We start from the raw sequence: 25872 nt of genomic DNA on the forward strand, positions 1-25872 counted from the left end.
AAGGATCCTCACGTAACGCGTCGCGGCTGTTGATTGCACACTATAAGCACGCACACACACATACACCCGTCGATCTACTAGCTTTGGTCACTTGCAGCAACTCCTTTCCACTCAACTGTCTGACTGACCACCAATCTGTCCGATCGGCTGTCCGATCCAAGCCTCACCAACAGACTAACCCACTGTGGCACCGCACGGCGGCTAACAACTCGACGATGGGCCCAGCTCGATAGATCGTCTCGATGCCCATTGCGAACGTATGGTCTGGGCTGGTTTGGTGGTCCACCGGGTGGGGTGAGGCTCGTTTTTCATGACCAGCAACCATGGGGCCGTGCAGAACCATGTCCATGTGCCACATTGTACTTGTACGTTCATCGGCCATGCAGGTGAAATGAACACTCAAGACCGCATGTGCGCGCGGTCATTCATTCAAACACAAAACTTGCTCGCAAGCGACGAACCCGTTGTTGGCGAATGCAAGGGCCATCGCGGCAATCACCGAGGACGGCGTCCGTCCGGCGTTTTGTGTGTATTCTCGCTTTAAACCGTTAACCGAGGTGACATTTTCTTTCGCGCACCCGACCGGACATACGTCGGCTAATTATGGTTGATGACAAATTCATTAAGAAGAGGGCACGGAGCGGCCATCGTGGTTTGAACAAAGAAACGGAGTAAATCACGGAATGTCCGTTTTATTGGCGCGTGTTTGAGGTCTTAATAGACGAGTTGTCGAGCGGGTTTGTTCGATTTTATCACTCACTTTAGTAGGGGCGCCCTAATGTGTAGTTCATGTAACCAACGCCGTACTCGTCGATGGGTGTCCTTCAGGTGGTTACATAATTTCGTTTTGCGGGTCTTTGCACACCAATTTGAGACACTGTAATATTTCAAAATGATTGATCAACATATTAAAACGTAACTTAAATAGGTTAGTAGAAATATAAACATAAATCATTTTTGTAGAATGCTTCAAACGTTGGACCATCCCTTACGATATAAGGGAATAAATCACATCCAGCTGATGGCTTCCTCGCAATGGTCATCTACGCTTATACATCCTTACCCTAAATGGTCCATCATATTCAGGCGCACACGGCAAAGAAACTCTGCGAAATGTCAAGCTGATGGCGACATCCTCTCTTGGGCTTCATTGTTTCGCGCTGCTATTCCAAGCACGTCTTTAGGCAAACGAATCACCGCGTCTTCAGCTATTGTTCATTGAACATAGCCTTCACTCGAACGGAGAATGAACATTGTAGCCGCAGCGCAGTAGTTCACTGGAAGCTCCGGTGCAGCAAACACAAAGTATGCCGACGATTCGAGCACCAAATCAGAACACGGTTGTTCTACTTAAATGGAAGGTGAAAATGGTACCGGAGGGTTTCCGGATATTTGTGTACGATATGTTTGAATGAGCATAAGGTTGACTAGCTCAGGCCTGTATATACCAACTATATAATGTAGCTTTTGGTAAATCGAATATATTAGCTTCCGATGTTTATTTTATATGTACATTTAAGACAGATTCTTTTATTGCGATACTTGTCGTAAAAACAAAATGATTCTGATTACAATTAACTCGCCCCTAATACTGGTATTTGTAGAACCAAACGCTCCTTCATCCTGTCGCCTTTCAAATAGCACAACATTCTACACGTCCTTCAATTGGTAGCTTCAATTGAAAGGACAGTTCATGGTTTGTTCCATGTGTACACAGTAACCTCCTGTGACGCTGCAAGAAAATATATGGACGTTAAGCGTTAAATGCTTTTGATCTCATCCTGACACGGACGCGTTACATACTTTCCTGGCGTATCCTGTCCCACGCGAAGCAATTTCAATCGAACGCGATTTGATTTGACGAAAGGTATCCGGTTGTTTGGTACGCATCCGGACGGACAACGGACTGCTTTCATTGGTCGAGCCGCAAGAATTGCGTTGGCCAGGTAGCACACACTCAGAAAGTGGCTGCATCGTGCTTGCTCTGGAGAAGAGGAAAACCAGAATATAGTGAACCTGGTACGGTAACAGAACATGTACTACATACTAATTCTATCCCCTTCGCAGTACGGTTGCACCTGGCCACCGTTGATGCAGAAATCGACTCGTCCCGTAAATGAACTTTGGCCAAGCAGACCGGCATTGGTGTGGATGATCTGAACCGATCGTGCATCATCGCGCGTCAAGCGAAATTTGGTGGAGGCGTGCTTCTCTATCAACGGTCGTGCTGGATCCAATCCTAGTAAGCAAAAACAGAGACGTCACTTTATCCGAGCACAGGAAATACGAATCAATCTAAGATACCAATGATTTTGTACTGCTTTTTGGTCAAGTGATTGCTCATCATGCCGCAGATGTGAGCTCCTAGCGAATGTCCCACGCAGGTGATCTGTTTGCTCGTGCATCCGGCGAAGGTAAGGAAAGAGTACAGCTGCAATGAGAAGATAAAGACGATTAATTGAATCCCATTCCAGCCACTAGAACCTCCCCAATTCTACTGTCATCCAACCTGAGCTGTACACTGGGACACGAGTTTGGTGTTGGAGAGCGACGACAGATAGCACGGATACTGCGAGAGCGCCTCCCAGTCCACCGCGAACACGTTGAATTTTCGTGAAAGGTACGCTGAATGGAAATGGAAGGAAAACAGTGTGGTTACTACGATGAACGGTGTTTCTTGTGTTTTCGAAAGCTGCCGCACTGTTTCGTGGAGGCGCTTTTTACAACGCATAAAAGCTCAAACAGATCTCTTAAAAGCTCTAATTAAACTAAAATACGATTGCTATTATTGAAAATTACTTAATGCGTTTCCGATAAAATTCGTTGTAGGAGTCTATTGTTTCGTTTACAATGTTTTGAGTAGTAATGTTAATATGTTTTTATCTATTTCGGAATAATTTTATTACATACTTTTATAGATAGTTCAAAACTTCTTATGTTTAATAATCAATACGTTTTTTCATTTCTAGTATGTTTCATTCGTACCTTATTTATTTACGGAAAGAAATAACAAAGTCTGCTACTTGGCACTTACCATCTTTCAGGAACATGATGTGCCGGCTCGTTTGGGTACCGTTGAAACCGTGGATGATGATGGCCGTCTGCTGGTTCGTGTTGAAGCCAACATTGAAGATCGTCTTCGGTTTGTTCATATCAATGACCCTACCCTTGCGGAATGTTCTGGACGAGGTAGAGATAACGGTGCCATATGGAGTGAAATAAAAACGAAAGTTTCATCAGCGCGTCAGGTACACGATCGTAATTGAGTATGTGGCACAGATTATTGTCAATTTAGTGTCACACGCGACGCGGCGTAACACACTGTTTTGCACCCCATAAGCAGCATAAAACAATGTACCCGCACCCGGACAACCGGAAGCTAGCCAACCAGAACGTTACGGTGAAGCGTCACCACACTAGGCCATAAGGCGCCGGTGTATGTAAATGAGAGCACACCATTTTCGCCACCAGCCAGACGAAACCTGCGAATCGGAAAAGCGGAAAAACACAATTCGGAGTATTCCGCGGGACTCCGTCCTCCGGAAGGGATTGGTGGAAAAATATTTCACGCTCTTGCGCACAGGGCGCTAATTGGTGGGTAATGCAGGCGACGAACCTGCCGGTGCCTGAGTGGAGTCTATTGTTAATAATCGTACCATCAAGCAGCGAGTTCCCGCCGTGCGCGCACACGCGTTGACTGCTTCTCTAGAAAATGGCACCATAAAACGATAGATTAATATACATTCCCACCGATTCGCCTCTCATCTGCGCGCACTACTGAAGATCCAATGTTTTTAAAAACACAAACAAATCTGCACGGCCGGATGTGCAAAAAGCGTCACAACGCGTTGATTGCATCACCAGTGGCAGGAATGGCGATTCAAGGTGTTGATTGTCGTCAGATTCCGACACTAAATACCATACTCCCAACGCTCGCTCTGTTTTCTTTCTCATACACTCGTTTCCTACCAGCCACTGGATGATTACAACGAAATGCGCACCAGTCAACACTGCTGCTGCTGCTGCTGCTGCTGCTGTTGCTGCCAAGTGGCACAAGAAAAACCGAAAGAGGACACAACGGATCACAATCGGTATGACTTAATTTAAAGCAGCATTAGAGCGCACCCCGGGGTAGGGGGTTCATCTAAAGCGATGGAGCAGGTGAATATGAGGGAGGCGACAATCCTTGGCGAATCTATTGCGCTTTCACTTTCCCGGGGTGCTACCGGAACAACTGCTGGTTAATTACGCTGATGCAACATGCGGCAATAACGACGCCGAGTGCTGATCGTGTTGATGGATAGGAATTGCATTAGAATGTGGGGTAGCTGGGGTGTTAGCTGGCTGCGAATCGCGTGGTAAGTGGCGTAAATGTGTGAGAAAACGGATTCGATCCGGTCAGAGAGGTTAGTCCGTACCACATGTCATAGTTTACATCGAATGATCGCTGTTTTGCCGCTTGAAATGCCGTTCATTGTGATCTCCCAGTGCACTTTGATGTGCGCCACGGTGCGCATGGCCTGCTATGGCATCGAAACTTCAATGCACCGGTAAGCAACGAACTCGCTTGGGCTCGCTAACGAACGATCGCGCAGGTTCGTGACACAGTATAGGGTCGCGCGTCTACTTTCTTCTTGATGCTTTCTTCCGTTTCGCCTGATTGACTCCCGCTTCAACAGTCCTTTACCAGCGCCGTTTGGCGGAAAATGACACAAAAAAGCGCACCAGCATCAGCGGGAAGTGATCACGATTCACGTGCGTTGTGGCTTATATGGCACCATTTTATGCGCTTTAAGTAGAAGTACAAGGGATGGGGGGAAGAGATAGAGATATGGGTGTACGGAGAGAAGCGGTAATGTCAACGAAGGCCCCAAGTGCGCCAAAACCAGAACTCATCGGTTCATGGGAAGTTCGCGGAATGGAGATGCAGTGTATGTGTGATCGTGTTAGATTTGCTTCCGGCATCTGCTAAAAGGGTATTTTGCGATTAATCCCACACTCCAGCTGTCTCCGGATGCGCTGGAAGATGCGCTTTCGCTTTGTTTTTAACCGACAAAAGGCGTCCTTTAATTGGTGACGGAAGGTGACTTGCGCTGCTCATAACACGATCGTTAGCGAGATTACGAAAACGAGAGTTGAATGCAAAGTCATTCTCTTCGCTCACCAAACTCTCCTGGGGGGAGAAGCAGAATCGCGTAGGAGCCACAGAAAAATGGAGCCTCGCAGACAGCAGATGGAACCATCAGCTGAACATACAACAAGCAAGTCAACGGAAGCAATTGATCGCAGCATTCGACCAAATTGATCGGTACAGTTAAGGCGGGTTAAGAATCGATCGAGAAGATGAGATGCGAAGTGGTTTGCTGGAACGCTAAGCAGTGTAGCATTGCTGGCGAAACGGTATGTTCAGAATATGTTATTAAAGTAATTATTCAAACGGGCTGGCCGAGAGAATAGCTTTAAATGCTATCGCCGTGATTTAAGGCGGACCGAAAGTAGGTTGCTCTTGATGGCGCCAGCCACTATCTCAGAATAGTCCGATTCCGTTTTCTTTTGTTTTTTAAAATTATTTTTAGCCAGATCGCCAAAATGAAGCAAAAGCCTGATCGCATCGCGATCGCGAAAGAAATGCAGCTTAAGCAGGAGAAAATCGCAATCGCTCTGGCAGCTTTTCCCTGCTTTAATGCAAGTGTGGCCCTGTTTAACGATCACGATCAAGGTTGATGATAGTCTGGCTCATTATTATAATCGATCCAGCACTTGGCAAGCGCACTGATCCTGCACTAACAGACTCCCTAATGGATGGTGTCCTAACAGGACAGGATGCGCTGTTCCGTTCCCCTCCCCGGGGGCGACAAACACACACACACACACAGTGCAACCAATGGCAAGTAATGATAAGTCAGCGATATGATAATGAATTTTCACTCTCACTGCATCTGCAGTGCGTGATCGCAATTTGCTCGATCGTCAAGGGCATGCATCCTGTGTACGCGAGGTACGCGAGATGTCGAAAGTGAAACTTTGAAGCCCTTTCGGATCCACCTCAAGGAGAGCGATGAGGGTGCCAATGATGTTGTGGGTCATTGGCAAGGCTGTCCGTTTAGTCATGGCACGATGAAAATTTATTTCTGCACCAGCAAACGGCGCCCATTCCCCCTAACCCCTTTCTCTTGCTGGACAGGTTTTAGATGACAGCAGCAATAGTAGCGGGCCCGGGAGTCGGTGGCCACGGTTTAGTAGCCCAGTGACCCACAAATACGCAGGGGGTACGGGTTCCAACTGCATCCTTCACTCTCATTACGAGTGCCGGCTTCTTCCGATTGGTGAGGATGGTGGACCAGGCAAAGGGGAGAGTTGTGCAACGGCTTGCTAATCCTCGCCACCGGTATTCGGCTTCCCGGCTGTTCAAAAGGTTAGCTTGTCTGCACACCCCTAGCGGCGATGGAACAGGCTTTCAATTCCTGTCGGCGAGTGGGAGGAGCTGGTTGCATTCTTCATCTTCTTACGCTTGCACTTGGGCCTCGTTCGGTGGACGGGAAGGTTGACCGAAACATAAAAAACGATTTCCTAGCCGTCTACGGGTTGCTATTTTGATGGCAATGACAATAAAACCGGAGCCTTCGAGCTCGTGTTCACCTGTCACGAGTCCGCGAGCGGTTTGATGGCCATAGTTCCAATGTATGCCATTTGCTTGCCGTCATCCCGTTGATATTGAAACATGAAGACATTGGCCTTCTTGAGGATGAGAAAGCCTGACAAAGTGTGCGGAACAAAGACAATTGTTGTGTGCTTGCTGCCTGACGCGACTGCCCTGCTCAAATCATCACGATAAATTATGTGTGACTCATAAAAGATGCATTAGAAGTAACCAGCATACAAGTGTAGTGTCGGTATTGTTTTTAGTGCAACAGGTTTCCTTATTAAGTTCGCCAAAATGCATCATTGAAAATAAAGTGCAACTGCGGGGTAGGTTGCCGTTAGTAGATGAACAATGTAGAGTGCTTTAACTACTGAACTTGATTCTGTAACATATTCCACACACCGCGTGCCCATAGCATTGCAATTATGAGTTTCTGTCAATAGTTGCTGGATAACGAATGTAGTGTTTTCGGTTTTGAAACTGCAAACTATGCTGTAACTCTCAAGCTAATCGAGCAATCCATTTGGGGTGGTAATAAAATTAAATAAATATCCAGCGAGCCTCCCGCTGGTGCTTGATGATGGAACGAACGGGTTTGCTCACCCGTAGCCAAACCTCCAATTGCTTTCTACCGAGACAATAAACGGGTTAAAAGCAGGAAAAACGCAACAGAAGCCCGCCAATAATGGGTGGAATGTTGGGTGGCACGTGGCTCGCTACGATTTGGCATCGCTCCACTTGAAACTCGAACTGCGATTGAAGGGTGGATCGATTTGTTGTTGTGATTGCGCTGATACTTACGGTGTATACAGGAAAAAGCGTATGTCCTCGTGCGGACACTCGTAGTTCTTTTTCCACATGCAGCGAAAGAAGTTTAGGTCCAGTACTCCACCCTGGAAAATGGCACCGATCCCTGGGTCGCGTGAAAGAAAGAGAGAGAGGTACTTTTGCGTTAAAGTAGGCTGATGAGTGCAGTGTTGCCCCAAGTTCGCGCGGACTAATGTGGGAAAACACCAGCTTCTGCTAAGTAGGCGATTGCAGAATCACTCGCCGAAAGAATTAAAATAACTCTTGAGCTCAGAACGAATTTGGCACAACAAACGGAACCGTGCAAGCGGTGCCGGTAACACACGTCATCGCGAATAGCGCAGAACCACCAAAAGACGCTAAGTGCAATTTACCTGCCAGCAGCGATAGAATGGTTAGCACAGCGAGTAATAATCTCATTATGGTTTTCACTTGTTTTCTGCCAATCAGCAATTGCCTTTGCCACTCGCTCGTACAGCCACCTCGCGCATGAAGCTGCACCTCTTTGGGCAATCACATCGAAACACCGGTTCGAACCCACACCCCGGCGATGTTGAGAATGTTAAGAGCACTTCCACTCCCGTGCTCAGACCTGGCCAACACGTTCACACGATCCGGAAGTACATGGTGCGGTTGGTGGGAATACAATTAGCACAGCGATGGGATTCTGGGGCTGCAAAATCGAAGAACCGTTTCGAATCGAGATGCCACTCCTGACGAACAGAAGGAATCCACTCCAGCACAGCACAAATAGACTACAGAGGAGATTCTGCTCACTGATCACAAAAAAATATTTCTAATATTTTCTCACAAACTACTATTTATTTGCATTAGAACACAATAAATAACTGCAAAAAAATCTCAACAATCACTTCCAACACGCAACAGCTCGTCAGATTTCCAACACGCGACGGCGCAACAACAATCGATCCGTTCGCTCCGAGCGCTCGAGAAGGAATAAGTTTCCACGTTTTCTTCGAACCGCAGCGCGCAGACATCGGGCATGATCGTGCCCGCCAACCGGTGAGCTTTTACTGAATCAATTTTCTCACCATGTGGCGTTGCGATGCGCATCCTCTCACGGGCACTTCCCAGCGAAGGTAGATGATTCTCTTCCGGTCACAATCAGGGAGTGTTAGATGCAGACAGCTTGATAGCAGTTAGCTACCGCAGAAGGTGGTTTGTTATTGTGGTGATGCAGTAGATCCGATTTTCCCGCTCGAAACTGCAGCAAAACAAACTTCCTTAAACGAAACACGCACGCCGCTAATGCCGCCAATCGAAACCATTCACTGCGATAACAAACAACCAATGAGAATGGGCTACGGTTCACAAAACGGTTCCCGGCAATAAACCATCAATCTGGCAGAAAAACCGGTCAAAAGGGGAGCGTAGAGCCGGCTGGCTCCTGCGGAATGGTGTTTATTTACTGCAAGACCACCGGGTGCTAGTCGCGTGGAGTTCAAAACTGGATCTTCCAGATTCTCCAGCGGGAGTGCAACGCTGTCACCGTCGCGCCACTTGCCATTGCTCGGTCGTGTTTATTGAGGTTCTGTTTCTGGGACAAGAAAAAGGAAAAGCTCGTCTAGCGTGTGCAGCTAGATCGGGAGGCCGGGGATCGATTGCATCTGCAGTGGACCGGCACTTGTTGTTACGCATTCGCCGGGCATTTCCTTTTTGTGGGACACGCACGCAGGATGCGCATGATGATATCGAGGTCAGTGATGATGTAATCGGTGAGCCAGTGACGATGGCAGAACACAGCAAACACGTGGTGATGCTGATCGTCGTAGAAGTTTTGCGGTCGGTAGTGTGGTGCATCACCTGAAACACTTCCTGGTGACACCGTTCTAGAATTTTCGGTGTTAATGAGCTGTCAAGGTGCTCCGTGATTTTTTGGAAGCAAAACTGCGACGCCGCGAAAACAAGCAATGCAAATGAATCTGAAACCGAGGGAATGGATGCTATGTACGAGTTCCTACCGGCCAAAAACCGGACGCCTCAAGCTGCTTGCAATCATCATAAAAGAAGCCAAAAGATGGTTTGAAAAAAAAAGGGTTTCTGAGAGATTCAAGTTCTAAATGAACATCTCAAATGGAAATTCTCTAGCTTCTTTTAATTTAATCTTTCTTTTTTTTCATTTAATCGTTTTCCATTTAATCATTGAACATTTTTCTTTCATTTAACCCTCCCACCAACGGATGTGTCGATACCCCTCGAACCAACGGATTGGTCTGGCCAGACTCCTATGCTACGCAATGTTGTATGCAATGTGCTACATGTGAAGCGACCCGACAATCCTCTACAACTCCGTCCAGACGAGCAACAAAGTTATCGCGATAACTTTCTCGCCCTACTGTTTACATACGATTTGACAGCTCCTAAGGGGGTTTTCACTCGTTCTCGCTTGCTCGCTGTCTACACGTGCATTCCAGTTATCGCGATAACTTCTCGACGGATTTGTATGGGATGACGTTTGTTTGCGAAGTTCTCGTCGAGAAATTCTCCAACATTCGTCATCGTCTGGACGGAGTTTACCACCACCCACAAGACGGCGAAAACTTGTATGCGAATTTGTACGGTTGCGCCACTCGATCCACGCGTCGTAAAATCATGCTCGTACAGCATTATATTATGCACATTATACTATTATGACAATTGATTCTTGAAGAGCAATCATTACTTGTTATGACTGGTATCACTTTCTTGAAAGGGTGTATTAGTTTATGTGTGGCGATGATTTTTGGAAGAGAGAGTATACAAGTTCCCATTCGCATACAAGTTTAAACCACTGTTTGTATGGCGAAAACGAAAGAAACAAAAATGTGTTTTTTATCTAAAAATAGGAAACTTTTAGGTCACATTTTTGTCTTTTCATATAGTTGAGGCTATCCTAAACACATATGGAAAAGAGAGAAATCAATTATGTGTTACCTACAAGTAGAAAAATTGCTTCAAACACAGTATGTAGACCCATACAAACCCATGTAAAAGCATAGGGGTCTGGTCAGACCCATCCGTTGGTGCGAGGGTTAATCAATGGACGATGAGCCGAAGAATGTTCTGTGTAAAATTTGTGTTTATATATCTTTCTAAAACCAGTTTGTACACGGGTAACATTTATGCTTAATCTACAACCATACTGCCTACGTTATTCATATTTCGAGCCAGTGACGCCTTTCGAGTATGGTGGACTTCCGTTGGTTTGCAGATAGTAATCACCTTTGGCCCTGTAACGACGGTAACAGATGCGGATATGAATAAACGGCTTTGCTCGAAGAAAACACGCGATTGAAATAATTATTTCACTTACTCGGAACTACAGTCGATACCCATGTGCACGACTTGCGCTGAACGGTCTACCTTGCCGTCTTTGAAGTCATCCCAGGATTTACACCGAACGGAGTGGAAACATGGCACGTCACGCTCGGATACACTCTCGGCCCAGAACCACCAAGAGCGTCGGTGACTGCATAGATCTAAAGCACGAAAGAGTGAAGCAAGGATTTAGTGAGTACAGCTGATGAATGCCGGTATTAACATGCCTCCGGTAGAATTTTGTAACAACCAATATAATGTTATGCGAGTAGCCAATCAACTATCTACTAAAACAAAAAAGCATGAGAACCTTCAGATGAATTCTGGCGGAAGGCTTTGGCTGGATGGATGTTGTGGTTGAGGAAGTTGGGGTTGTAGGCGGGAACCATACAGAGGGGACAAGGAGTTTGAAGCGCATGCGATTAACGTAGAAACACATAGGAAATAGGAATAAAGAAAATAAGAACGGAATGGATAAACAAAACAAAACACATTTCAGTAGTTGCAAGCATTATCGACAGCATTGTAGGCACACCAGCTACGATTAATCTCACCACGATGCCTTACCATTATCGGTGAGCAACTTGTAGTTTCGTTTCGGACATCCAGGCTGCAGGGTTTTGCCATTGTTTGGCCAAAAGTCGGCGGTTCCAGTGCTGAACGGTGCACCGTACAACCACGCATCGGTGTGGATGACGTCGACAAAATTAGCATCCTTGGAGCTGAGGGCCGTTGCGAAGATGCCAGGATAGAACGGTGGGAAGGCAGGATCTAGAGCCGATATTCTGCCGATGGAGCAAACGAGGGGACACATTAGTGGAAGGTGCGATGGAGGTTAACAGTAAATCGTATGCTTCCTACCTGGCAAGCTTGATCCGCTTATCGGATTGCGCTATCACAGTACGCCCAATGTAACCGGCCAGCTGACCGCCGAGTGAATGACCGACGAGGTGCAGTTTGTCCACATCCAGCCCCGCATTGACCATCCTCAACACGACCGATCCAAGGTAACTTCCGAGCTACGGTGTCAAGGGCAGCACAGTTGGTAGAGGCGTACACTTATTCTCGGATTAGAGCGCATTGGCTTAGATTACCTACCTTCTTGCAGTTGGGGACCGCCTCGAGCAGATAGTTACCATCGGCGAGCTGGGCCCAGTCGAGGATGATGATGTTGTGGTCACCCCGCTTCAGGTACGCATCGGCAATCACGTGGACACTTTCCACCTCCGGCGATTCGATGTAGCCGTGGAAGTACATGACCGTCTTCTTGCTCTTGTCAAACCGGCTGTGCCGTAGAATGTCTTCGGCCTTATCCAAACCGTACGTTTCATGGTCTTCGTATTTGGGTCTACGGCGAAGAAACATTTCATTATGTTAGGTTCTATGTCCTCAAGGCAATCTAGGTGGAACTTACCCATAGAAAAAGATAAACTTGGCCGTATCCAGGTGTGCCCGCACTGGTTTCATGCCCACCCATACTCCTGCAAGAGGCGTAAGGAAACGATGCGTTAGTAGCCGAACTCTAAACGATCACGGGCCACTGATTGGTCTTGATTGGCGACGTAAGAACCAATTGACGAGCACCGTGACCTATAACCTGATACAATGACGGAGGCAACTTCTTCAATCTAGTCGATAGAGTTCTCGGGATCAAGATCGAGCGCACATTTCTTGGAAAATGAAAATCACTAGCAACGTGAACTTCACAGAAGCCCAGCATCACACCTAGCAATTCGTTCAGCAGACACGACAAACCCATCTATTCGCTCTCACTACCGACAGTCAATCATCCGCAAATGATAATGATTATCGTCCATGCTCCGCCTGCGGATGGAGATTGATCGGGCACGATGCCGCTTAGCTACTTCACTGGAGCAAGATCAATCTTAATGGGTCGGTTACGGCATTACTGTTTAATTGAAGCTAAGGTCCACTCGACTGGAGATTTATTAGCATCCAGTGACTCTCCATAACGGCGAATGAGAGGCCCTCGATCGCAAAGCGCACGATGTCGATACGCGGAAGAGTTGGAAACACGACAACAACCTCCCGAGCGTGCGCGACGAGTGTGCTCAATGATTGGTGTTTATCAGTATTCTTTGAGTATTTTTTTTCGCGTGTTTCAGTTGAACTTATCAGACATCTGTCGCTGTGACACTCGCTCTAATCTCACTGAATTTGGTGCTTCATTAACAGAGAAGGAGAGTACTGATAAGCAGTTCTGGCCGGGCTAGGAATCACCGAGTCCAAGACACTACATTAGATGTATCTTTAACAGGTCCAAGGTTAGCAATTAATTCCCAAGGTTGTCTGGACAGAGTAGATTATAAACTTTTATCTTCCATTAGCAGCTGCTACCCTTGCTGCTGCTGACGATGTAGGTTGTGCGAGTGTGTTGAAATAACAATTTTAAAACTGCTCCACAAGGTATTCCCCGAATGCTACACTAACACACTCTCACTTTTCGATAAATTTGCTCCAAACATTGGTTTTTGGCAATGTCCCCACTACACAAGTTCAAGTTTATTCCGTACAGTTCCCGGTCGAACCGGTTTTAATGTTGACACATCGTTCAAGCAAATCAATGAGTTGCGCGTAGACGACGTTTTTGTCGCAACAGGAATTACTTCCAGGAGAAAGAGAAAGTATCATCGCAACTGGTCACAACGATTCCGGTGAAGCTTGATTCCGGACAGAGGCACCGGAAAGACATAACGGATGGCTTCATCTTCCGTGTTCCACTTCACCTGTCACCGAACAATCTACCCGCGCTTCGCAATGCTTTACGTTGACACCCAACGAGGCGTTAAGTCCATAGTACGTCGTTTAGGGCGGAGTTCTCCGCCTTCAGCAGGAAGTAAAACTTACGTGGATTTTTTAAACTTTTCATGGTTGTGAGAGGGAAACTGACAAACAGTTTCACTTGACCGACCGAGCACTGATCGCGACACCACACTTTGTAAGATGAGATTTGAAGCAAATCTGGGGTGCCGGGATTGAAACTTGCAGAGCTAAACGATGCTCTTATCGCATTTGCACCATCGGCAGCAAACGTTGTGGCGCCACGTGCGGAAGTGCCCTTTAGTGACGCGGTTTATTTATAGACTAGATACGCGCGGGACACTCCTCCGGATCGTAATTGTCAAACCGCGTGGCCTCGAACCTCCCCAACTATGTATGCACACACACACAGACGCACACCTAGCGAAACGAACACGGTTTAGGGGATGCGATCACCGGCAATTGGAGTTGACCCCAGCAGGGAGTTGTGATGGTGTACACAAAACACTTCAGCCGCTATAATGGCAAAGGCCCTTCCGTGCGCTTAATTTCAGCATTCGGACGTGGATCGTGTGGCCTTCAAAACGGCACGATCCGCTACGGATTACTACCAGCCAGCTCTCGTGTAGCTGTGCTGGCTTGCGTAACGGTCGGTGAGCACAAGAATGCTGATGAGCACGAATTGTTGTTGGAACACCACAAGAACTTCACAGTAACGGGTCTGAGGCGATGTGTGCGCAGAACGACCGAACGTCCGTCTGTTCAGCTCGATCGGTCTACCGTGAATGAAACCGAACCGAGCTGACGAACCGACCGTAAGCTGTGGGAGCGCACGCGAAGCCGAGATCCACCCCTCGCCACCACGACGCAATGAACACGTTGGCCGGTTGGGTGGCAGGGATGGGGCTTGTTGTGTGTACAGTTGGAGAAAAACTGGAAACCCTTGAAAAGACTCTGACTGTCCGCTGACTTTTCCCACTGGCAGATTGGATTTGGATCTAATAGTGTGAGCTGAAGTTGGAGTGTAAAGCGGGGGGTGGTTAGATCCAATATGCTCGCTCGCGAGTTCTAGGAGGGTCAGTAGCAAGCGTTCCATTCGCATCCGTAGCGGCTCGTGTTACTCACAACTGCACTCGTTTGCTGCTGGTGGAGGAGTGCTGCAGCTGGAGTTTTGCAATTCAAGAGTTCATCAACAGCGCAAATGCAGCTGACCTTCCACGTGGGCCAGGAATGTTGCGAGGCATCCAATTGGAAATCACAAAGGGCGAATGTGCAAAAACCATTTGAACAGCTTGGCTTGGTAAAAGTAGAGCTTATGGAAGAGCTATTAACCATCACCATGCGCTCTTCCTGGGCACGACAGTCTGCAGACCACGACAGTGATAGGCAAAACAGGAAGGAAGGCGACACATGGTACAAGTTAATCAACTTGCACCAGTACTAAACGAACCAACCTCAAATCACCTTTCATCTCAAAGTGTGCGAACATGATTGGAGACTTTCCAACCATCATCGGTTGCCGGTCGATGGTTCGAATTTATAGCCCAATCGGCCGACAGGTGGCAATCATGATAGATACACCATGGTGATGCTAACATGACACACCATCTCATTCGCTTTGCATGCAGGTTGGCCTTGTTGGTGATTCCCGGTTGTGGAGGGGTTCAGAATTAGAGGAAGCATCCTAGATCGGGTTTCACGCAGAGAGCTGTTGACCATACCTAGACATAGGTTACTAGGCGACCGGCGCTGTGATGTGCCGTTATATGCCAACTATATGCGGCATGTAGAATGCAGTGCTAATAATGTGCAAGTAGGAAGTGCAAGGATGAAATCAACCTTCCAGCGACTCGGTGGCGACAGCTGTTTAAGAGTGCGTAAAGGTAGTTGCGAGGAATTAATTAAAATTTTAAACACGAATGCAATGATATGACGCGTGTATTTCGGATTCAACGATGTTTGTGCTGAATTCACATAGACAACTTACATAGATAATTCAAACTACTATAGTTATGTGAATCCCCACTCACAACGAATACTGTCATAGTACCAGGTAATGAGCTAACTGGCTAACTTTCATCAATCTTTACGAAGAGTGGCGAGTGTCTACGTTGCCCAAAAACCTAATGACACGCCACCATGTCGGGAGACTGGAAGCCATTTAATGACATTCCTTAAGCGTCGATACCTTTTCCGCTTTCGGACCGCGATAGCAGGTGGGTTCGTGGTGTCAAGATTGTCGGTAAGTAAGAAACCCTAAACGAATGTAGCTGCCGTGCGGCTGGCTGTGAGTTGGAAAACCACTTTCGGAATTTCCACATCTGACTGATGGTCAACCGACGGTGGCCACGGCCAACGCCCCGCCAAAACAACTGAAAACGAAACCCCTGGACTGTTTGTTCTTTTCCAAATTACAACCAAGACCAGAAGCTTCCTCGCTGCACGCACACGCACTTTGGGTACCTTTGGGTCCATACCACGGTCAAACGGGTTGGCCAATGCTCATTATATGGTTCGGCAGCAAACCGGCCACCGCACTCGAAGACCTTTTAGACGCATCGGATGTAGGAGCGAGCCAGTACAACGATTGCTCATAACTCGTTCGACGGTTTGTCGATGAATTAGTTCTTTTCAATCACGACTTACTTTTCATTTTTGAACGCCAGGTGAAGGCGTTCGAGCGAGCCTGCGATACGAAGTGCATTCAATGGGGCTCTGTTAGTCGCTTCTACGCTGCACTTCTGCATTGCACATGAACCAGTTCACGCAGCTAGATCAAGCAAAAAAGTGGCAGCTCCATTTAGCGACTGCATTTCGTTACTCAACCGAAAGACAAGGCCGTGTAGCTTGGTATTTGCCGCTTCGCCAAGATTTGATAGAGGCCAGAATGTAATGGAGCTTCTGTTTCAGATCTGAGGTGACAAAGATCGACATTAATCTCCTTTTTCTTGTGCGGTTGTGCCAATAGGAGAGCGATACATCGCAAGATTATTCAACGCCGAAGAAGCACAGATTCAAATAGAGGATCCACTGGCAGTTATTCATCGAAGTCACATTGTTTCCGTGCGACAACAACTGCTACTATTTGCTGACACATATACTACAAGGACACTTGTTCAAACAAGAGACCCGTGAAAATAACGTCAGAATTCTATAGCATAATCAACAGCAGACTACCTTGAAACTCATTATTTCAATATTATAATCAGTATGTGTGTTCATCAGTTCCAAAATGCCTATTACGGCAGCGCTGATACGTTCGTATTCGCCCAAAGCAATATTCATAAAGGCATGAAGGTGAGTGCAGGTAATGCATGTGTATTGCATTGCATCCCAGTGCGAATAGATCTTACAAATATCTTTACTCAATACAAGTGCTAAACAAGCCGGTAAAACACTCAGAGTGGATAAACCCAACAACGCCTAGCCGCGGAATTTAGCGGCCAATTATGCAAATGAATGACTACTGGTTCGACGACAGTCGCACACCTCAGCAAACACCGCTTTGTTGTCATCGAAAAAGCGTACCTCACGCCTTGGGCGGGCTACTACTACGTCACAGTACGTGATCGCGATCTATGATCTGTGGCTTACGAGGTAGCACGCGACAACGCGCTACAGCGGACAACAATGGACAGCTGATAGTACGCAAATTGATAAATGCAAGCAATCGGAAAATCAAGGTTAAAGGGAAATTAGGAAAAATGGTTTCTTTTTACTGTGCATCATGGTGCAGGTGTTTCCGGAATGATTCATAAAACTAATGCGAGAATTTTTTGTTGGCAAATGAAACCATCAACGATTATACTCACTACTATACCGATACAAATAAGTTAATTGTGCGTATCAAATTTGAGTTTAAATTAAACGATTCCTTACCCACTGAATATAAGTAAATGGACGTTTCCGTTATCAAAATAATTAAAATCAAATATTTTCGCAAAAATATGGCAACATCCATCATTATTATGGGAACATTGTAGTAGTAGAGAGAGAGCAATTTCATTCAGAGCGTATTCTAAATCTCTTAAACTGAGTTTTTATATAATATTTACGATACAAACTTAATAGTTTCACTTTCTGAAAATATTCTTGGATATTCTCGATGGAACATGGAAACACTTACCGACTGCAACCACCAGCCCTGTAACAACCACTAAAAGTTTGTTCATAATGTTACACTGCCACGACTTTACTGTACCGGAACTAGCCTAAACAATACCACTGGCGGTCACTCCCTACGGTAACGCGTATCAACCGCGAATGTCCGAAAACGGTGAGCGAGTCTGCCGGCGCCGATAGAAAATCCGCAATCAAAACGGTGACCCCCTACTAGGGGAGTTGGTCGGGGATGTCGTTATCAGCATGCTCTGACCGCAGTCGCTGGACAAACACACTGAAGAGGAGCAAATGATCGCGAAACGAACGCCGCAAGTGTAATCAGATGGTAACGTTCCCCATCGCTTCGGGCCATTACGCCACTGCTGAATAGTAGCGCAATTGGGGCCGCATGGCGATTCGTTTTGTTGGTCGTTGTAGTCGCGTAAACGATGATCATTGTAGGAGAACGATCGCACTTTGATCCCTACGTAGAAGCATGTGTGATCATCTGCCGATGTAGACGCTGTGCCTTTTGCGAGTAGGAAGGGGGAAGATTTAAAATTAGAGCCACATTAGACGCACACCGACGAACTCCCCACCTCGATTCGTCAGCGAACGCTGCGTCACGCAGGTATCCATCACGACTACACGGTTTTCACTATCAGCTGACTTGCGGGTCTGAAGATACCGATTCTCATTGCCGAAAGGTGGAAGACGATGGCAGCATTGGTGTTTGTGTTTCTTGACCATCGCGGTGGGTGATGCCATAAGTCTGATCTGATGACGCCCGTACCGGCGCGGCTGCGAGTTAGCCGTTAAGGCGCGGATTAATGTTCGGTTAAGCTTTGGCGGCTCGATTAAAGAGGATTAATGCGAGGATTGTCAGACCGGGTTCTACTCAATCGCTACTTAAGAAGGGAAAGATCGAATGTTTTGATTTTATTTCTAATGTTTATTCCTTCATCTACACGACGGCGTGAGTTTGTAGTTTTGCATTCGCGGTGTGCTTCCTTACATTCGCTTGCTTCCTTCCGGTGATCCTAAACACGATAAGTTACATTCTTCCACTCACCAAGCCGTAACCGTTGTGTGTTTTCATTATACATATGTATATATATGTTATTTATATTTACTTTTATGAATAGGTTAAACTAGACTTTAAGAAAGGAAAAAGGTTAGGAAAATTACAAGAACAAGAAGTCCGTAGAACAACATCCGGACAACGCTTCGAACGGTTTCGATTCGGCAGATCGGTCATTGAAGTGTAAGTTAATGAATGCAGTTAATTTTTGTGTTTGTCCGCCTTGGCAATGATCGCGATGAGTCGCTGTAGCAGTAGGTTCATACGCTTCTAGTACACCAGTCATCCCGGTAGTGTCTTAACTCCATATCATGTGGACCCAACATCGAAAGTCCCTTATATTTGAAACACCGGGAACGTTGATCTAGACGGTTATTTGTTCTCTCTCTCTCTCTCTTTTCTACTTCTTCTCACTCGCTATCAAAAATATCCATGGGACAACCATAGCTCACAAAAACACATAAATGGGGGGGTCAAAATGACTGCCGATGAGAATCACAAAGGAAACCAAATACACTCAAGACAAGCTTCATTCTCTCCAGAATCTGTACGTGTGCCCCGTCATGTTTTAACAATTCAGCTTGAAGCTGTCTACTTAGCTTGCCAGTGACGGTTTAAAATAGAAAAAATGAACATTCTCTGGTTCGAATCGCTGCATCACCAAATGCTTGCCAGGTTCTAATCAACAGAACAACAACATTGGCAACGCATGATCGAACGAACGCTGCTGCCTGGTTTGGCCAAGTACACACATAATCCCGCCAGAGAAACGGAGTTCAGTTCATCCGGCTGTTTGCGTCGTAGTAGGCATTGTAGTGTTTTTATAGGAAAAATGATGTTACACGGAGTTTCTGCACATTCTTTTAAAAAGGAAGAGGAACGCTGAATTTGATGAACCCTTAAACTATCAACGTCTTCCATTAGTCCTGTTTTCGATTTATATGCGACGAACATGCGTGCTGAACAAATTTATTGTTGTCGCTTCGCTCGTCCCTCCTCCTAACCTTTGCGGTAGCAGCTGATGATGCGCTGTTGTGTGGGTGTGTGTGCTTCTTGGTCATCACCACATAGAGATTTAGGCTGCTGTAGGGGGGATAGATGAGCAAAAAGATACGATGGCACGTTATAGTTGACTACTACATTATCGATGATTTCCACCGCGCACTTACCGGCAATGCCAACCATCGCTTCCGATGCAAAGTACTTTACGTCCACGTCCGTGTCGGTGTTGAGCTTCTCCAGGATTGGTTTAACGTGCTCGTCGATGGCTGCCTGGTCAAGGAATGGCGACAGTTTTTGCAGCGTTTTCGCCACGTTGAACCGCACGTTCGCCACCGGATCGGTTGATAATACTTTGATGGTCGGCAGGAACAGCCGCTCAATAATATCGGCATCGCAGACATCCGCTAGCGCGTTAATGCAGAACAGACACGTCATTCCTAAAGCGAAGGGACCAAGTCATTAACAATCTTTTTCCTAGTTCAACCTTTTTTTCCCCCAACTTACGGTGTAGATAGTTGCTGTTTTTATACATGACCAAAATCTGATTAATGATGTTCGTCTCAGCCCACTGGGTGCCGAACGTTTGCACGATCTTCTTCATATTCAGTGTGGCCGCTTCACGGATCGCGTACACGTGATCGTTCAACCAGTTGAAGCACAGATCGCGCAGCTTCTGATTGAAAAACTCCTGCCCCAGCTGACCAGCCAACAAGGGCATGTACTCGATAATGGCCAACCGGACACGCCACTTGCTATCCTCGGCCAACTCCACAATGGCCGGGAGCAGCGATTGGGAGAGCTGCTGAATGCCGATCACATCGTTGATGCAGTCGAGTGTGGAGATAATGTTGAGGCGCACCTCGGGCCACTCGTCCTTCAACTGCACCAGAAACAGTGGTAGCAGATGCTCAATCGTATTGTTGCGGCCCAAGATCGGGCTCAGGCGCATGATGACGGACGCGAGCGCCGACTTAACGTGTTGGTTTGTGTCGGCAACCAGCTCCTTCACGCACGGCAGAATCGAAGTCATAATGATCTGCTCTTGGGCTGCTTTGTCTAAGTTTAGACAGAATTCCGTCACTTTGGTTGCCGCCGATGCACGCACCTCGGCCTCGCTGTCCTTTAGCAGAAACTGGAAGGCCGACACGAGATCTACCTTGGTGATCTCCGGACCGACAGCCTTCTGCAGATCAGTCAACTTCTCCGCTACCATGTATCGCACACGCCACGAGTTATCGTTGACGCACTGACGCAGCGTTGGCATTACATTCTGGAAATGGAACGGGAGGGAAAACACATCATTACTAATAACGTTCATCGGTTATAAATGGAACGTAGAAAAGGCGGTGCGTCACGAATAAGATCATTAACACACAATAGACAGGTAGTCGAAATGCGATCGAGATTTACGTCACGGATCGATAATGATAGGGAGATAAGATAGGTAAAGCGATCATGATCATATATCTTCAATATCCAGTTCGTTCGATATTGAATCAAACGAAACCTCTGCCATTATGTTGACCTTGTCTGCATCCTTTTCTACCTGCAATCCTCACACCGGATTCCGCCAGTCGACAGGAGGGCGATCAAAAACAAAAGCCTTAAATTTCAAGGCTATTGGATTGTGGAAGCGCCTCCTCCCTCCTCGTGGTGTGAATCGATACAAGCGTGGGAATCCGACGTGAAACAAAATGCCCCATACGGCAGTGTGAGAAATGTGTTATTTGCCATTGACGCGTGACATTCGCCTCCTGTGGAGGATTCCCCGGAGTCGCAGGAACTCGCTTCATTGACCGTCGGTGGCTTTACCCACATCTTCGAAGACTAATCGCATCCCGCATTCAGTTCGAACGCGATCGCACAACCGAACAGAGCTGTTTACTTGCGCGATACAGCGATAACCTTCGCCTTACGCATTCTGGTCAAGTCTAGCGATAAGGAAAGAGATCGAGCACCATCAACAGCAGGAGCTACACGTACAGTTCTTTGTCAGTGGTGCCCAGGCAGAGATCATACGATCGGTAAACGTCGCTGGTGGAACGGAAATGAAGCCCTCGTGTGTGATTGTGTTGGCGATTGTGGTAGGATTAGGAGAGGCAGGTTTTCTCGATTGGTTCCGGAGCAACAAAAACAAGGGACATGAGGTGTGCCGAGTTGACTTCGAGGTGTTCGATCCGAAGGGACTGCGTCTTTGGACGCCTCAAAAGGCTGGCCTGAAATCGTTCGGTGTAGAGCTGTTTATCAATCCCGTGCGTGGCAAAAAGCCGGTCTGTAACTTCTGCCAAACCACGAGCAACGTTACTCAGGGCAAGTTCTTCCTGCAGTCTGATGATGTGATCATTAAGAGTGGCGACATCTTGGAATATGTGATCGTGACGTTTAACGGCGAAACCACGCAGCGTCACAAGCCACGGAAACTAATCGTGGATGGTAAGAAAAGATTGTCCTAGTGCTCAAGCAAAGGATTGACCTTTTCGCTTGTTTCACCGTTTTTTTTTAGATTATCTTATCAAAGCAAAAGGACGGTGTAGCTGCCCGACCAATGTCACTCCACCGACTCCTACCGACACTGCGCGACAAGTGCTGACGGATCCGACAGCGGAGATCGCACTGCTCGAACGTATCCTTCAGAGTGTTTCCAAACGATGCGCCGATGGTACGATGTCCAACTATCTCTTCCTACAGCTGGACCGTGTCGAGGGAGCGACCGTCGATCTGAAACAGCTCGTAGTGGAATATTTCAACAAAAAGGCCGCCCTAAAGCCGCTGGCCGGTAGCATTCAATCGGCCGAAGATGGATCGGATGGGATCGTGTTCAAGGTATCGGGGATAATCGAGAAACTGAAGATCTTGGAACTGACCCGCGCCGAGAGTGACATCATTGACTACGATAAGCTAGCGGCAATCGATGATATCGACATTCGCCTCTCGTTTGACGAGCAGTAGGCATGGGGTGTAAAGCGATCGAACGATCGTCACACGAAATTACGGGTAATCCTCGATTGAGGAGTTTTTTTTTCAATAAAAAGCCAATTGCAGTATGAGAGCGTGATGGTGTGTCCACTTACCACTTCCACTTCGTCCTGAGGTAGCAGCTGTGCAATGCTGACGCAAGCCTCGACGGCCAGCAGTCGCACCGAATCCTGCTCATCCTGGGCCATCTGCACAAACATCGGGATCAGATCGGACTTGAGGTATTCTACCTCGACGACCTTCGCGAATTCGCCGAGTTTACCGGCAGCAGCACGTCGAACCATGGGTGTCTCGTCCTGGCAGAGCGTACGGAAGTTGCTGCGCAGTTCGGCCTTTACGGCGGCCGACACGCGTGGATAGCACACGGAGAAAAGTCCGCAGGCGGACGTGCGGGATGTGAACCAGTCGCCGGAAACCAGACGCTGCAGTGTCGGTACGAGATGTACCTCGAGATCCTGGGCACTGTGCTGCCCGGCGACAGTGCGCAGCGATTCGACGGCTTTCTCGCGCACCACCGTCTCCTCGACTGTGGCCAGCGATTCCAGCGGCGGAATGAGATACATCGCGTACTCCGGCCCGCCAACCAACGGGATAAAGTTGCCGAGCTGTTCGGCCAACGCCAGCAGTACCTCATCCTCGTCGTAGATGGATTCGGTCAGGAAGGGGATGAGTTCGTTGCGGGTACGCTCATCTCCAAGAGCCAGCGCGATGGTCGACAGCTTTTTGATCGAGTTGAGTCGCAGCTAAAAATAGATTGGAAAGCGAGAGATGGGGAGAGGGGAACTTGAGCACACAAATCGATCATCGGAAAGCCGGCCGCTATCCAAGGATTGCCCGATGGCCAGGGACACGCTAGATCCGGCGATCACCCATCGTCAGGGCTTTTTGGCCCGTCGCCAAACCGAAACCCCGAGGCGGAAGCGCCTGAGAGGGCTCAAGAGCAGGGCCAGGCACCAACGCACAACCTCCAAACTGTCCCCGGGCTCGTACCTGAATGTCCTCATTCTTCAGTTCATCGATCAAAACCGCGATTGGATAGAGTGAATCATCCGCAGCTTTATCTCCGCTCGTGCTGGCAGCCATGTTTTATTCCTTCGTCGTCTATGCGCTTCTTGGATATCTACGGCAGGGAGCGGGAGAGAGGGGGGGAGTGAGAGCGTTGAAGAAGCCGAGAAAGCCGTCTCACTCGCTGGCGGTGATTCTGGAACACGGCCCAGCAGCCCATTTACCTTGCGTAAATCACGCCTCACTGCACTAATCTTCGATGTGCGTTTTCTCGTTCGTTGAGACACCGGGGCCGCTAATTCTGCCCAAAGATTCTTACAAAATGCTTTTTCAATCGCCTTTTTTCACGGAACACGGCTCTGCTGCGATGCGAAAATGTCACACACACACACACATGAAACGTCAAAACGGCGATTAAGAGGTGTGTGTTTAAACTGCCAAGTCGAACAATCGCGTGGCATTTTCCGACGGTGATTTATACCTTTTTGGCCTTTCTAATTTGTGAAAAATAAGCAAATTGTTTAAAAACAATTCCAACAGAGTCTAAAAAGTTAGAAAATAAAATTTGGAAGTGAAGTACACCCAGAGTTGATTACCAACTAGCAGACGTAAACCACATTGACGAGGGGCTTTCGAATTGGTTCAAAAATTGCGTAAAATTTTACTTTTTTTGCAATTTACGATTAATTCAGAGAGCGTAATTAAATAATTTATGGATTTTAGTGCTTTACAACGTTTCCCTTGCTAGGCAAAAAACTAAAATGATTTTTGGGCCAGTGCAAAGAGTCGCTTGTGTACCAGCGCTGGAGGTATCGAACGTCACGAGACAAAAAATTAACAAAACAAAAAACACGCCTTCTGCTTAATCTGCCGCCGAACTCCTTTTCCCGGCTGTTGGCCTTTTAAGGGTCCAAATCTGAGAAAAGTACGCCACGATGGAGGGGTAGGTTGCTCTAGAGTCGGTGCCGGAACCATTTGCTTACGGTTTTGTCTTTCAGGATGGCTTCCTTCGATTATGATCAGTACTTTTCCGAGGAAACGTTCATCATCGATGATTTCGGTGAGATCTGCGAGGATATAGTCCGGATTACCGGTGCCGGTTCGCAGTTCTTCTACAAGGATTTTGACTCTGAGCTTGGCCATCCAGATAGTACGACGCCACCCGGAAGCTACACGGCAGCAAGATGCTTCGAAAAGGAGCTTCCTTCGCTGTTCTCCGAAATGGAGTACCTCACCGAAGTCTTACCGGAACCGGATACAACGTACCGTAAGTCCGTGCCGCTTGTGGTGAATCCAGTGGAATTTTCGTGTAAAAGACCCGCTCCGTTACAACAAGATGCCTCCGGTTCGGCGCTGGTTGAACAATCGACCGCACAGCTTTCGAACACTTGTGTTGATGATTCGGCGTGTCAAGGTCATAATGCGGAAGAGCGCAACACGAACACGGATCGAGAACAGCTTTCTGGGATGACCGATCCGACAGAGTACCAACGAATTCTTAACAATTATATTCAGAAAGGACGAAGGAAGCTAGAGGCTAGCTCTTACTCCAAAATGAAAGCCACAAGTCTTACCAAAGAAAAGAGTTTCTGCCGCTCTACCTCGACGATCGGAACACCCACAACTCCCACAAGTAACTTGCTCAATGGATCGTTTGAAGCGTGCCATTCAGCCTCTTCCGCCACTGCCATGGTGAATCCTCTTTCAGTATTGCCCGACAGTGCATCTCAACCCCTTGCCCGCTGTTCTTCCACTACTGCCAACGGCGCAGATCAATGTATCTCCGCGACGATGACGGCTGCTTACCTGAAACCTCAGGGACTACCAAAGGGACGCACCGGCGTAACGAATCGGACAGCAGCGAACTTACCAAAGGCTACCAGAACGTATCGATGTCAGGATTGCAGCTGCACTTTTCCTTCCAGCGAGCATCTGCGCAGGCACACGTGCATCATCACTCTGCACTATCAGTGCCAGCTGTGCTTGCGGGAGTTCAAAAAACGCAAAACTCTGGAGCATCATATGAAATCTCATGACAAAGTGTTCTCTACTGATGATGATTTAAGGAAGTAGGAGGATTGTGGCCTTTTACAGTTTAATGGACCGCCTTTGAAGCTTTTAAAGTTCCTTTCGTTCACTAATCGATGGTCTGCGATTT

General features: G+C 47.4%; 5 protein-coding genes across 7 annotated transcripts in view; 2 read left to right on the forward strand and 3 right to left on the reverse strand.

Moving 5' to 3' along the window:
• LOC125949962 (phospholipase A1-like) overlaps nucleotides 1-155 on the reverse strand; it is a 4961-nt gene extending 4806 nt beyond the window's left edge. For both annotated transcript variants that reach the window (XM_049677473.1, XM_049677472.1), the window contains exon 1: nucleotides 1-155. This exon is cut by the window's left edge and continues 117 nt beyond it. The gene's annotated coding sequence lies outside the window, so the exon portion shown is untranslated.
• Nucleotides 156-1640: 1485 nt separating this feature from the next.
• LOC125949964 (phospholipase A1-like) lies at nucleotides 1641-8374 on the reverse strand. Its single transcript, XM_049677475.1, has 8 exons — nucleotides 7825-8374; nucleotides 7445-7556; nucleotides 3035-3180; nucleotides 2510-2625; nucleotides 2305-2431; nucleotides 2048-2239; nucleotides 1804-1984; nucleotides 1641-1732 (listed from the first exon to the last, which is right to left on the reverse strand). Exons 1-8 carry the CDS (start codon nucleotides 7868-7870, stop codon nucleotides 1675-1677), a joined length of 978 nt encoding a protein of 325 aa, XP_049533432.1. The 5' UTR covers nucleotides 7871-8374; the 3' UTR covers nucleotides 1641-1674.
• A 2096-nt stretch (nucleotides 8375-10470) lies between these two features.
• Nucleotides 10471-24090, reverse strand: LOC125949961 (serine/threonine-protein phosphatase PP2A 65 kDa regulatory subunit). 2 transcript variants are annotated; one of them, XM_049677471.1, is made up of 11 exons: nucleotides 23939-24090; nucleotides 23700-23829; nucleotides 22805-23452; nucleotides 20238-21003; nucleotides 19901-20170; nucleotides 12183-12249; nucleotides 11867-12116; nucleotides 11630-11787; nucleotides 11336-11553; nucleotides 10764-10929; nucleotides 10471-10680 (listed from the first exon to the last, which is right to left on the reverse strand). In XM_049677471.1, exons 2-11 carry the CDS (start codon nucleotides 23790-23792, stop codon nucleotides 10602-10604), a joined length of 2715 nt encoding a protein of 904 aa, XP_049533428.1. In that variant the 5' UTR covers nucleotides 23793-23829; nucleotides 23939-24090; the 3' UTR covers nucleotides 10471-10601. The 2 variants fall into 2 exon arrangements, with proteins under 2 accessions (XP_049533428.1, XP_049533427.1); XM_049677470.1 differs by lacking the exons at nucleotides 10471-10680; nucleotides 10764-10929; nucleotides 11336-11553; ... (1 more) ...; nucleotides 11867-12116; nucleotides 12183-12249 and adding an exon at nucleotides 18582-19814.
• LOC125949965 (uncharacterized) lies at nucleotides 21494-22788 on the forward strand. The gene is made up of 2 exons (XM_049677476.1): nucleotides 21494-22166; nucleotides 22237-22788. Exons 1-2 carry the CDS (start codon nucleotides 21782-21784, stop codon nucleotides 22680-22682), a joined length of 831 nt encoding a protein of 276 aa, XP_049533433.1. The 5' UTR covers nucleotides 21494-21781; the 3' UTR covers nucleotides 22683-22788.
• A 360-nt stretch (nucleotides 24091-24450) lies between the features above and the next one.
• LOC125952743 (uncharacterized) lies at nucleotides 24451-25798 on the forward strand. The gene is made up of 2 exons (XM_049682414.1): nucleotides 24451-24657; nucleotides 24713-25798. The coding sequence occupies exons 1-2, from the start codon at nucleotides 24650-24652 to the stop codon at nucleotides 25785-25787; spliced, it is 1083 nt and encodes a 360-aa protein (XP_049538371.1). The 5' UTR covers nucleotides 24451-24649; the 3' UTR covers nucleotides 25788-25798.
• The last annotated feature ends 74 nt before the right edge of the window (nucleotides 25799-25872 follow it).

Source organism: Anopheles darlingi, chromosome 2 (genome assembly GCF_943734745.1).
Source record: "Anopheles darlingi chromosome 2, idAnoDarlMG_H_01, whole genome shotgun sequence".
Lineage (NCBI taxonomy): Eukaryota > Metazoa > Arthropoda > Insecta > Diptera > Culicidae > Anopheles > Anopheles darlingi.